General features: G+C 36.8%; 1 protein-coding gene across 11 annotated transcripts in view; it reads left to right on the forward strand.

Moving 5' to 3' along the window:
* mcf2la (mcf.2 cell line derived transforming sequence-like a) overlaps window positions 1-12,837 on the forward strand; it is an 88,670-nt gene extending 75,833 nt beyond the window's left edge. For 6 of the 11 annotated variants that reach the window (XM_053476739.1, XM_053476736.1, XM_053476741.1 and 3 more), the window contains 17 exons: window positions 64-130; window positions 226-341; window positions 441-510; window positions 657-749; window positions 1,562-1,654; window positions 2,020-2,145; window positions 2,505-2,726; window positions 3,203-3,295; window positions 3,400-3,478; window positions 3,866-4,036; window positions 4,388-4,480; window positions 4,679-4,747; window positions 6,348-6,422; window positions 8,780-8,886; window positions 9,418-9,527; window positions 10,228-10,331; window positions 11,657-12,837. In XM_053476739.1, coding sequence (XP_053332714.1) covers window positions 64-130; window positions 226-341; window positions 441-510; window positions 657-749; window positions 1,562-1,654; window positions 2,020-2,145; window positions 2,505-2,726; window positions 3,203-3,295; window positions 3,400-3,478; window positions 3,866-4,036; window positions 4,388-4,480; window positions 4,679-4,747; window positions 6,348-6,422; window positions 8,780-8,886; window positions 9,418-9,527; window positions 10,228-10,331; window positions 11,657-11,736 — 1,768 coding nt within the window. In that variant the 3' untranslated portion in view covers window positions 11,737-12,837. Of the gene's footprint in view, window positions 1-63; window positions 131-225; window positions 342-440; window positions 511-656; window positions 750-1,561; window positions 1,655-2,019; window positions 2,146-2,504; window positions 2,727-3,202; window positions 3,296-3,399; window positions 3,479-3,865; window positions 4,037-4,387; window positions 4,481-4,678; window positions 4,748-6,347; window positions 6,423-6,973; window positions 7,049-8,779; window positions 8,887-9,417; window positions 9,528-10,227; window positions 10,332-11,656 lie in introns of all 11 variants that reach the window. The other 5 variants (XM_053476746.1, XM_053476737.1, XM_053476738.1 and 2 more) reach the window with 5 other exon arrangements.
* The last annotated feature ends 923 nt before the right edge of the window (window positions 12,838-13,760 follow it).

Genomic DNA, 13,760 nt, shown 5'->3' on the forward strand with positions numbered 1-13,760 from the left:
GTTACAAACCTCATTATGGACACATGATAAATATGTGATATTGTTGGTGTTGTGTGTCTATAGGCATGTGATGAATGAGCTGTTGGAGACGGAGAGAGCTTATGTAGAGGAGCTGTTGTGTGTACTGCAGGTAAGTGCATCTCACTTATATGTATAAAGTGACACAATATTGATGTAGTTTCAAATTGCCATGCATATATATATATTTGTGTGTGTGTGTTCTAGGGTTATGCTGATGAGATGGACAACCCCAGCATGGCACACCTCATCCCTGTCACACTACAGAACAAGAAGGACGTTCTGTTCGGCAACATGGCCGAGATCTACCACTTCCACAACAAGTCAGGATTTGTCTTTACATCTCGTTCCTGTTTTTTCTTTTTTTACACAGCAATGCTGTTTGATTTGTAATACTCATGCTCGTGTTATGTTTGTTCTAGAACATTCCTCCGCGAGCTAGAGGCGTACACAGACTGCCCTGAACTTGTGGGCCGGTGCTTTTTAGAAAGGGTAGGTTTGTTAGAAATGGATAGAAATAAAATGTTTAGCATATATATACAGTATACACACACACTGTAGTTTCAAACACAATTTTAATAAGCGCATATTAAATCAGTAAACAAATCTTTTAACTTTTTCTCTTCTTCCCGCTCCAGATGAAAGACCTGCAGATTTACGAGAAGTACTGTCAAAATAAGCCACGCTCCGAGTCGCTATGGCGACAGTTCTCCGACTGCGCCTTTTTTCAGGTAGCTCTTGTGATTTTGTTACCTGCTGGAGCACACACAATCTTGTGTTTGCTCTGGACATACTGTATGTCGTGTTTTCACGCTTGAGTTGCCACAGTGAATGCAGAGATTTTAATATTACCAGAATTATTATTATTATTATTATTTTTTTTTTTGTAAAAGCATTTTTACAAGTATTTTACTGAAAGGCCTGGGACATAATGCTATTTATTCATCATAAACAAAATTTCCAAACTCTTTGATTTGGGGTTTAAAAAACCTTTACCTTTAAAAGTCCTAGACTTAAAAAGTTTCTCCAGATTTAAGCATGCCTGTTCACACTATCATAAGTTACTTTGAATTTTTTTTAAATTTGGAACTTCCATGACACTGTAGTGGCTTTTAAACTCTTGTAGAAAGTCTTTTTTGTTACCCTGTTCGGTTGTAACAGAGGGTTTATAAGCCTAACGTTAAAGCTACATACACACAGTTCCTTCGTATCCGGTCAGGTTTACATATACTGTAATCAGTTCAGATTATCTTTACTCATAAGACTCGTACATTTAAAACGGGTGTGGTAAAGACAAGAAAACACCAAATTAAGTTTGGGGAAATAAAGTAATAAATTGTGCATGGCTGTTACAGTAAGCACTGGGTGTGTCTCTTCAGGGAATGTGCGCAGAATTTATGATTGTGATAGACTTGTGAACCTAACTGTGTGTGGCATGAGGGGAGGGGGGGTTGTGGGAGGATTTCTAGGAATAGTGTCATAATCGAGGCGTGTGTGTGTGTGTGTGTGTGTGTGTGTGTGTGTGTGTGTGTGTATGTGATAGGAGTGTCAGAAGAAACTAGAACACAAGCTGGGCTTGGATTCGTACCTGTTGAAACCTGTACAGCGCATCACCAAATACCAGCTCCTCCTCAAGGTACAATCTTGACAAAATGCACGTCACACCTTGTTCTTACTGTAGTAGTGCAGGTCCATAGATATATGACATGGATATGACATTTGCCATCAGTTTAGTTCTCATTATAAATGTAGTACATGTTTTTTTTATGCTTATATATTACATCATCAAAGTGATTAAAAAAAATAAAATATGCATGATTTTTATGAATTTTACATTTAAGACAAGTGATTTATTTAATCATTGATTTTTGTATTATTCAGTTATTTATGGAACTGTTTCTAAATCAGAGCATTAAAAAGTATTTCATAAAGGCACACTACACATTGTTTAACATCTATAAATTTACCAACGGACTACTCTGCATTCTTGCATTTGTGTAGGAGTTATTAAAGTACAGTAAAGGCTGCGAAGGCTCAGAGGACCTGCAGGAGGCGCTTTCGTCCATCCTCGGCATCCTCAAAGCCGTCAACGACTCCATGCACCTTATCGCCATTACAGGATACGAGGTACAGGAGCCCAAGAGGGCCATTTCTTTTCACACAAATGAAGTCAGAGATATAGTTTGCACTGAAACTAATTTTCAGCTGTAGATATAAAACAGAAATTCTGTTATAAATATCTGGTATAAATGTATAATATTTGGTAATTAACAATATGATTTGGATTATAAGTGTAATTATGGTGCCAAATACATTCAATCATTATTAAGATGTATCAAACTAATATGCAAATTTTAACAATGATGATATCCGGATGTTTTCTGAAACAGCAAGATGTATATAACAATTTAGAAAATTGTAATCGTCCGGATGTATTTGGACATCACTAAGGAACCTAATAAACCTTTCTGACTTGTTGTTATCAGGGGAATCTAAATGAGCTGGGCAAGCTTATGATGCAGGGCTCCTTTAGCGTGTGGACTGAGCACAAGAAAGGTCACGCCAAGGTCAAGGACCTGGCACGCTTCAAGCCGATGCAGCGGCACCTGTTCCTGCACGAGAAAGCGCTGCTATTCTGTAAGAGACGCGAGGAGAACGGCGAGGGTTACGAGAAGGCACCTTCTTACAGCTTCAAACACTTCCTTAATGTAAGACTTCGCAATAAATTATATGTCAAGATATCTTTACATTGTATATACTTTCTTAAAAAGCTAACATGTTTTATATTATTTTTATTATTATTATTATTAGCAACATTATTATATTTTATTAGTGAGAATTATCTCTAACATTTTCCCATTTATTTCATTCCATTAGTGTGTTAAAATCACACAGTATGTTTAAAATCCATACTACAAAGAATGCTACAAAGATATGACTTCTTTCCCAGTTCAGTAAAAATACAGCACACAAACACACACAAGTAACTAAGCAACACTTTTTCAGTCAGTTAAAAATAAATCACATACGATCTTTGACTGAGCAAGCATTTACGTACAGTTTCACTTCCAGCTGTCCTCTGCAACCCAGCACAAGAGCTGTCATGTAATTATTACTTACTTCTAGGACACGTTTCTTGATTCTGAAGAAAAAACTAAATGTTTCTATTTCTTATGTACTTCAGATGAGTGTTGTGGGCATCACAGAGAATGTAAAAGGAGACAGTAAGAAGTTTGAGATCTGGTGCAACTCACGAGAAGAAGTCTACATCGTCCAGGTCAGCCCTCATAACAAAAAGCATATAGTAAATGGATAAGCACACTGAAACTTAGCATGTTAATCCATGATCAAATTTATATATTTTTGTCTTATTTTCTTCAGGCACCAACAGCAGAGATAAAAATGGCATGGGTGAACGAGATCCGGAAAGTCCTGACCGGACAGCTAAAAGCCTGCAGAGGTGAGAGAGAGAATCTAGTGTAGAGGAGAAATCTCCATCTGGTTTTAAAGATGGTAGTTTTTTATAGACGTGGTATCCTTCAGACCAGACAGATGTGTACTAATGTGCCCACATATCCTTATGACCTTCACAATATTGATCTTATAAAGGTAATTTGGTGTAAAATGCTAAAGGAGTGTTTAGACCGAATAAGTGCGTGGCCAAATAACACACAACAAAGAGCTTTTAACATTTATACTCTCTTGTGTTAATACATTTTTATTCTTGTAATAGGTTTACGTTATAATAATTGTGCTTAATTTGTGCCTGTTAATTGCATTAAGTGTTGGTCACCAACTCTGCCGAGCAAAATAAATAAACAAACAAATCTGTTGATAATAACCACAGAAGCAATTCAGCAGAAGACGTCCGAGCAGCTTTCTCCAGTACCCAACTCCAACAATGGCGTGATCAGCCTGAGCCCCTTTAAAACCAGCCAGAAGAGTCAGAAGAAAGGAGAGTCTATACTCCCTGAGCTCAGCTTGGCGCCTGCAATAAGAAACTCTGACAAGGTCAAAGGTAAGCTTGATGAGACGTTTTTTTACCATTTTTTTTTATTGTAACAATCTCAATATAAAGTTACTGGTATGAACAGCACTTTTTTTTTTTTTTTTTTTTTTTACTACACATACAGTATGTTGCATCATGACGTATTATGGGAGAGGAACATAAGCGAGTTTTGTGAAAATTGAAATTGACATCCACACTTGCAGGATTGGGGTGATCATCACCATCTAAAACCTTGAATGCTTCTTTTCCTTTTTCTCTGAATTTTCTTGACCTGCTAATCCTTTATTTCTACTCTGGTCTTTTATTGCATTCACCTGATGCCCTTCTTCCTTCTTTGCTGCATCCCTTCGTGTTCGATAGAGGACACAGTAACCAGTCCAACCACTGACAGGGCCACGGTGGCTAAAAAGCGTTTTACACTGCAGGGCTTCAGCAACCTCAAGAGTCAGAAAGGTATTCCAGGATTCCAAGGTCTTCCTGATAATCACCAAGGAAAACCTCGGACAAAGATTGGCTCACATTGACATGCTTTATGTACTTGTAGAGTAACTGATAGTTGTAATTATATATATATATATATATATATATATATATATATATATATATATATATATATATATATATATATATTTCTTTTTTCTTTTTGATTAGCAGAGTTGCTAACAACCGCTGGTGCTAAAAGCCTTACATTACCGATGGTTACTACGTTGTGTTCGCCAGGTACAATGACGTTATGAACATTAGATGTTTGTCATTGTGGATTATTCCAAATACAGTGAAGGGATATAAGTGTCTTGGTTGATGTAATATTTATTGCACTTCCAGTGTATACAGTTAGTTTGATTGTAAGATATAATGCATAATATCTGTTGCTTTCGTACTTGCAAACAAAAAAGTATTTTTCATAAGCAAGATGTGTTGTACAGTAATTATTGGGAGAAAGTATTCATAAAAAAAAAAGCTCAGTGTGAAGGTGAACGGTTTCTCAGCAACATTATTAATGACCCAAATAGAAACAAGCCACGAATTCATACACTCATAGAAAGAATGTGTTTCAGGACAATTTGTTCAATAAAACAGTTGTGATTTATGGAAACATACAGTATAACACAACAATCTTAGACTTCTGATAATGAAGCTAAAAGAGAAAGAAGACAGCAGTCGTTAGAAAAAAATGCAGAACTGACTGAAAGCAGCAGGAACTAATGCTATACGTAAAGCATAAGGCAGGGAACTTCAAATTTCTCAATTAAGTCTTACTATACAGTAGATGTCTTCCTGCTAATAGCCACTTTCATTGTCACAACATTGCTTCACAACACAGCATCCTGTCGAGCTAATTTGAAGTTGATACAGGAACTGAAAGTATATCAAATATCAAAAAAAGTACAAGAATGCTTATTCCCTTCACTGTATACTGTATGTAGATTAGTATTCGTGTTCTATTGAACTTAGCATGCGTTCTGAGCTTTTTTAAATGAACACTGTAATATACAAGTGCATCTCAAAAAAATGTAAATATTGTGGAAGTGTTTTTTTTGTTTGTGTGTTTTAAAATGTAAATCACAATATAATAGCATATTTCATTTTGAGTTTGAGTAAACTACTACTAGCTTGCCTGAACAGAATTGCATAGCAAGTCTATGGTGTATTGTCAAATTGTGAAGATGAGTTACACCTGAGCCAGGAGCTACAGAAAGGCTTTTGGCTGCTATTAAAGCAACCTGGTCATGGTGGACTTCCCCAGTGCCTCAGGCTGATTGCCGCATTGATGCAGTAATTGGTGCTAAAGGAGCCCTGAACAAGTGCATAAATTAATATACTTTTGAGAAGTTGGTCATTTCTATATTGTAAATTTCTTTTACTGATCTTAAAGATCTAATATTCTAATATTTTTAAATACTGCGATTACAACTGTAAACTGTAATCCTAAAAATTCAAACAGATAAAAAGGATTGAAATATTGCACTTGATGTGTAATGAATCTAGAAGATATAAGAAAGAGAACTAGGGAGTGAGTGAGTGAGTGAGAAAGCAACTTTTCCTGTGATATTCTACTTTTTTTCGAGATGCACTTCAATTAGGAAATCTAATTTATATTAGGAAGAGTAGAATCCATATCTAGCGATGCCCGTAGAATGTCCATAGAGTCGTCTCCTGTTACTTGATTGTAAAGGTTTTCTGCTTACTAGTGCCAATTTCTTAGTGCTCTGTGTTGCTTTAGTTCTCATTTCTATTTTTTTTTTCCTCTTCTTCCTCCCTGGACTGTTTTCTCCTTTATCTTTTGCTCTGTTTTACTCTTTCGCTGCCTGGCTGTCAGGATATCCCCCTAGTCCTGACCACAAAACTAAGCGGCATGAGATTAAGAGTGATCCCACGCCGTTTGGCTTTAAAGGTACACTAGTACTTCACTAGTCCATTACTGCACAGTACGTCCCACAAAGTCCACACATTTGTCATTCATTGGTCATTGTTAAGAAACATTAGACAGAGGCGCCACCACCACCATCCACCATGATGTCCATGTATTATGTATTTTCCATGTTTGATTTCCATTTTATTTATTAATTTTTTTCATGTTTGACTTTTTGGGTTATTTTAAGGTAATAGTAATTTCTAGTTATATCTGTGTGCTTACTGTATAGTACAAGTCAAAACTAGTCAAAATTAGAGAGTCTTGTCGGAAAAAAAAACATACAGTATAACACTACATTTTAAAAGTTTTTTTAAACCTTCAGATTTATAAAGACTTGCATCTGTCTAGTACTCAGTAAAATGTAGTTGAATCTGCTCTACACTTTAAACTCTTCCATATATTAAGGAAATGAAACCAAATCAATTTCAGAATACAGTAAGTCAATAAAGTGAATTTACCCCAAACTTTGGTTGCTGTCAGTCACAGTTGGCTTTAAACGAGAAGGCTCTGATTGGTTGCCTCTCCCTCAGACACAGGTCCTCCCATCTCCCTCAGCCGGGCCAAATGGCTGAGCACCTCTAGCCTCGTACAAGCTAAGCGCAGAGGTAAAGCTAGCTGCCTGGTGTGGGGTGAACTCTGACCTTTCACTACTGTCTTATTTTCTTTAAAAAAAAGAAAAAAATCATCACTAAGACACTGACGGGGTTTACCATTTTAGAGGGATATGTCACCTTTTTACACTTGTGCACTGGTTATGATTTTTCCATGAAATACAAACAAAAAAATGTATACACACTTCAGGAAAAGAAAAATAGTATTATGTATATTATATTAATCCATAATCCATCTAGGAACTTCTATAGTCCAACCAGGCCTGTGGTAACCATTGTATTTATTCCCATTATGTATGACCTTGATGAACCTCCGGTCAACATTCACACACATTCACACACTATGGGCAATTCGGGAACGCCACTTAGCATAATATGCATGTCTTTGGTTTGTGGGAGGAAACCGGAAAAATGCAGAGGAAACCCATCATGCACACAGACCGAAGGCGGGAATCGAACCCAAGACCTGGAGGTGCAAGGCGACAGTGCTAACCACTAAGCGGTCGTGCCACCATCAATATTCATTCAAGATTCAAAGAACTTTATTAATCCCAGAGGGAAATTACTCTGATTAAATTACTATATAAATTACTATATATTTTAATTTAATATCTAACATGTAGCAATACATTTAGTGTTAAAATATCTATCTATTAGTGTTAAAGTTTTTCTTTTCCTGTCGTGTGTATAAATTTTTTTTGGCTGACTCTGTATTTCTTGAAGTGACTAAATACACTAAATAAGGTCTATAAAATTGTGAAGAGAAATCATGCATGCCTCTGATTGTGATTCGAAAAAACAAAAGCACCGCTAGACATTAGAGACCTCGCTCTCATTCTTGTGTTACAAATCTAGTGGTGCTGTATGAGGAGCAAAATACTGAGTGTGTTCACATGCACATTAAGATCTCATTTTAATGTTCTGAATCCTCATGTAAACCCTTCTAACTCAAGTTTTGCATAAATCTGATATTTAATCAGACAGAAAATAAGCCTAGCTTGTCTCCAGATTTCAGAAACAAGACACTTAATGGTACTTTAGGTCATGTATTTCTGGTTCTGTGAATTTACAGGAGGGTATATGTTGAGAGAAATCTGATCACTGACTGACTCGTGAACTTGATCAGATTATTTCAGTGCTTGTAAACATGTTAAATTGTTTCCGAAAGATCTCTTAGTCCTCAGATTATTTTGTACTCATGCACATTTACTTGAAGTTGTTTTTTTTAGAACTATTAATGTAAAAGTTGATTGTTTATTGGTCAAGGTTTAGTCTTATAGAGAAAGTGATTTAATGATGATGCCAAATGCACTAACAGTGAATTAAATCCTACATATTATGAGGGGTTTATTATGTGTAGCATCTGGTGCTGCTTTTCTTAAACATATTCTAATAAAATTAAGATTTTCATTTTTTTTTTTCTCATTCCAGTCCCATCTTTTTTCTTTGAGTATAAATGTATTAAGGGATTATGCAATGTGTAAATTTTAATGTATTGTTCTCATGTTGTTTGCTAAAAATAATCCAATACCATTTATTTCTGTGTTTATTCCTGTTCCTATTGGCCGGTGATTTCTACTAGTGGGAAAAGGAATCCTGTTGATTTTTTTTCCCCTTTTTGTTTTCTTCACTATGACCTTTCCATCTCGTTACAAGGTTAATTCAGAATAACTGAAATTTCAGTCATCTGTTATTAATTCATTCATCCTTACTCCTTTCATACAGGGTTCAGTAAGGTCTCTCTCTCCATGGACGCGTCGGAAGAGAACGATGGGTACTCCAGTGCAGAGGACCCCTTAAACTCTGACCCTGAGGATGAAGGGAAGAAACTAGTAGGTCTTCATCTAATCTTTAAATTATATTCCACATGTGGGTTATCGAACATTGTAATAATGTAGATAAAAATGAGTTACTATAGATTTTAACAGGTCCTTCATCAATTTAATGGATACATTATATAAGGGGTGTTGAAGGCGAACCAGGATTGCGATAAATTTTTTTCCTGAATAACGCCTAAAACCGAAGACTTCAAGCACGGTATGGCGATAAGACTATTAGCTGTTAGGGCTATTGGAGGAGTTCCTGGGAGGCCAGCATTTTAGACATAAAGCAGGCAGTTCGATCATGGCTTTGACGTACTGAGAAAACTTTTTACCTTAATGTTATCCAAGCACTAGTGAAACACTGGGGTAAGTGCATTAGTGTAACAGGGGATTATATAGAGGAATAAAGGGAGTTTTACTCTTATAACTGTGTTATTCTGCACAATTATGAGTTTGACTTGAACACCCCTTTTAATGGTGATATCAATCAGCCACTTTGCATATAACATACAAAGTCATTTTGTGTGTGTGTGTGTCTAGTCTCCTGGCAAGTACATTGTGGTAGGCGACTACGATAAGGGAACCCAGGACCTGACAGTAAAGAGTGGGGACATGGTGCAGCTGGTCCGAGAGAGCAATGACGGCCAGTGGTGAGATGTTCTTCTTTTGGCTTTAAACGTTATTTGAGAAAAATGGAAATAATATAAGCTATGTTTTAAAAAGTGAGGGAGGTTACAGTATTTTGCTTAAAGTATGTTAACGTCTCTATTAAGAACGAATAATTTCAGAATGTTCAATATATACAGTACATATATTTAATATGGGGAAATTGTGTCCTAAATCAAGAGACGTCTAAATATTTGAACTGAGCAAATCCTAAAGCTACTCAGATGGCAGACACTTGTTTCATTTTAAAACTAAATCTAATGGCGTTTAGTGTAAAACTTTTAGACTTATCTCTTTTTTTTTTCTTTTTTTTTTGCAAGCCATAAGATTTCAGATATCATACTTCTAACTCCATAACATTTGTTTTACATGTTTTCTTAACATGCATTATTTGGCCATTTCTCTATAAAATTGAGTGAAACATAGTCGATGTACAAAAAAATGCATTTGTCATCTTTTTGTTTTTATGGGTGTACAAACATTTGCACTGAACTGATCCACTGCTTTTGGCTCTCGTTCTGTATTTGTGGTGCTAAAATAATTTATTTAACAACATGGGCATATGGTCATTAGTAATGCAGCTTGAATCATTGGAACTGCCATCTGTGTGAATATATTTACAGAATATAAGAATGATATTGACTGGTGACGGGACTAACGTGTGTGTGTGTGTTTGTGTTACAGGTTTGTGCGTAACCTGAATAACAGTAAAGAGGGCTGGCTGCCTGCTGCTTACCTGCTCACACTGATCGGGGTGTCCAAGTCCTCACAGTCTCTCACCAGCTCAGGTATTGAAGCTGAATTCTGACTTCTGACAACAGATTTTACTTGTATAGAAGTTTAGAAAAAATAAAATCAAAAGAATATAACGGATATATAAAAGAAAAAACAAGTTCTACATGGAGAGATGGGCAGCCGTATGTGCAATTACAGTACAATGCTGCGCAACACTGAGCTGAGTTAGTCACAGTGAAGAAGCTTGATTACTTGATTAAGCACCATGATGAAACTAAGCATCCCAGGAAAGCAAGACTAAAACGTATTCATTTAGAGATACCAGCCTCGATCATTTCTCATAAGAGCCGTTATGAAGGCTTTGCAGAGCATAAGTAGCAGAGACATCTCGATGTCAAGCGGCAGGTCAAACCAGAACATTTATGCACAATAACAGAACACAGTTATGAGGGAGACATCCAGCCGGGTGGAGTTTAAAGTTACATATAATGTTGTGGAATGTCTGAGAAACAAGTTCCAGTCAGCACAAAGAGCGTGCAGTATCTACATCTACACCTACATCTTTCTCATCAGACACTCTTATTGAAGACAATAAGGCAGAAATGTAGTTTGTCATGTTTCTGAGGAACTGACAAAACACAAGGGACTTGTGTCTAAATGTCAGGAGAGACTCCTTCCATGAATGGAAGTTAAACATGTATTTCCCTTATCGAGTGATTATTATTATTTATTTTTTAAACATTCTTGGATTTTTATGCGCTCATATTAATAAGTGTAAAATCCTTGTTGTGACTGTCAAAGGTATGAGATAGATGCGATGCAGATATTTAAACGTTCAGAAGGGTGAAAGCTCAGAAGTATTGGTGACAATTAAACCGAAAGAAATTTATATGAAATGTGTAAACATTACATGATCGCTGTCCTATGATTAAAAAGTCATAGGACTTGCCTTGGGTTTGTGTGCATGGAGTTTGCATGTGCTTGGTGGATTTTTTCCCACAGTCCTACAACTCGCAGATTAGGCTAATTCACGTTCCCAAATTGCAAGTAGTGTGTGTGAATGAGTGTGTGCACCAGATTGTCACCTCGTCCAGTCCCACGCCTCATTGTGAGCCCGCCTCATGCCCCAAGTCTCCTGGGATCGGCTCCATGTTTTCTTTGTTATTAATATAAATCTGTGATTTTAGTCACACTTTGGTTTCAGAGCTGCTGTAAGTGAAAGATTTGGAAACTTCTATCTATTTGAGAATTTAACAGCACGGTGTGTTAATCACTCTGTTAGTGTTCCTAACTGTCCGCTGTTTCTTGTGATTTAAACTGTACTGAAAGTCGGTCTGACTGAATATCTGTGTATTTTTATTTATTTATTTTTATACAGAAGGCAGTGGTTCAGGCAACCTAAGCACGTCATCCAGCTGCAGCGAGACCTACACCAGCTTCTCCGACATCAAACCTTGAGGCCCTGAGGTGTCTCCACCCCGCCTCTATAGCACCGCCTGATGGCAGCTCGAACACACTGCACTTTCTGCTGAGCCACCTCCACCTCCTCCTCCTCCACCTACTTCTCTGCTTCCATGCACTGTATTTATGACCAGTCACAGCGATTTAGCGCACAGATTCACCCTGACCTATTTGTTTTCCTGCTTGTGTTAGAAAGAGAAACAAAAAGAAGCTGCACTTCTTCCCAAAAATAAGCTATTTATATATCTGTTAGTGCAATAGTCTTCGATTACAAAAGCAGCACACTTTATCCACTGAACTAAAGCTGTGACCTTTAGTCTTGTACTGTGTGTGTGTGTCGAAGCCAGTTTGGAATATTTTCAGGAACGGATTTTTTTTTTTTTTCTACCTTGCCAACATTGTAGGACACTTGAACAGAGCATTACGTGGCGTGGATACAGTTGGAGTCGTGTCCAGTTTCCTAACTGTGAAATGTCCTGTCTTATTTGCTGTATGTATTAATCAGAAACAGCTGTATATTTTAGATTATTTCCTGTATAATATTTGTACATATATTACAATTTTTTTTTCCATAAAATTGCAGTATATATTGTATATTAAACGTTCATGTACGGTGTCATCGTCTCCGAAGCTTGTGGTCTGCACTATTTTAATATGTTACGGGCATTACATTACTTATTTTTTTATTTATTTTTATTTTTTACAAATTGTCTCCCAAACAAAATTTATATCAAAGTCATAACACCTTTTCAAACAGCAGTATCTGAATATTTCTTCGTCACACTATTTTATCACAAATCTATTATGCAGGTTTTTACGCGAGGTGTGAATGACAGGCGTTTCCCATAGATTTCGCCCCAATGTTGATCCTATTCTCCAGTACATCTATACATGAACACTGCACATATCATCTTTTACACCTTGAACGAATTCAGTCTGCTGTCTCATGTGGCACATTGCCCTTGTATTTCTCTATTTTCATATTTGTAATAAAGGTATGTGTCTGCTATGTATGTACACGTGTAAAGTGTAAATATGTATTTAAGAGTATGTATGAATTAAAAGAGATTAAGCTTGAATAAAATTCAATGAAACATTTCGATTCTAGTCTAGTCTGTTCTGAACAAGCAGCATGACTGTATTTTTATGAGGAAATTTTAAAGTAGTGTAGAACTAATGTACAAGCACATTCATAGTTTAATCTCTGTCTACTATATTTCGCACACTACTACACCACTGATGTTTTACCCTTCTCTTTAACTGAGATATCATTCTGTAACTGGCCCTTCAAGTGGTGTTCAAGTCAAACTGGGACTTTTGATTGTGGAGAATAACAGACTCCCTTTATTTCTTTATATAATCCCCTGCTACACTAATGCGCTTATCCCAGCATTTCATTAGTGCTTGGACACCATCAAGGTAGAAAGTTTGTCAGTACGCCTGAGCCATGATCAGCCTGCGTGCTTCGCGTCTGAAACGCTGGCCTCTCAGGATCATCAAATCCTGGTTTCACTTGAATGCTACTTGTATTTCAAGTTTCCTAGCCGCTTGTCTCTGGGCTAGACCAGCCTCAGACTGACCTTATAATCCAGCCTCTTTAAAAACCTTTGGAGGCTTTTAAGCATGCACTTGTCATCATGCTTAAAAACAAGTCTACTCCCATCTGAAAAGAAAGAAACCAATTATAGTCGTAATAACAGTGACTAATTTTGCTGCATGCATTTTTACCATGGATCTCTATAGGTGTCTATTTATGTCTTGCATGTCTGAGTATAAAATGGACACCTGAGAGAGACTGTGAATTAAACCTCTGAATGACTGGACTAAAAGGCTGACAGGGTCAACTCCCTCTTTTGTCTCTGCAGAATACAGAACAGACAACAATAGACCTGAATAGGATCAGATCAGGTGAGTCATCCAGCCTGAATCCTCAACTCCTGCATGTGACATAAATGTCACACTCGTCTGTCCTCCATGTTAAGGAACATCATCTGACTTGATATTTCGAGGATCTTGAGTCA

Source organism: Clarias gariepinus, chromosome 18, assembly GCF_024256425.1.
Source record: "Clarias gariepinus isolate MV-2021 ecotype Netherlands chromosome 18, CGAR_prim_01v2, whole genome shotgun sequence".
Classification (NCBI taxonomy): Eukaryota; Metazoa; Chordata; class Actinopteri; order Siluriformes; family Clariidae; genus Clarias; species Clarias gariepinus.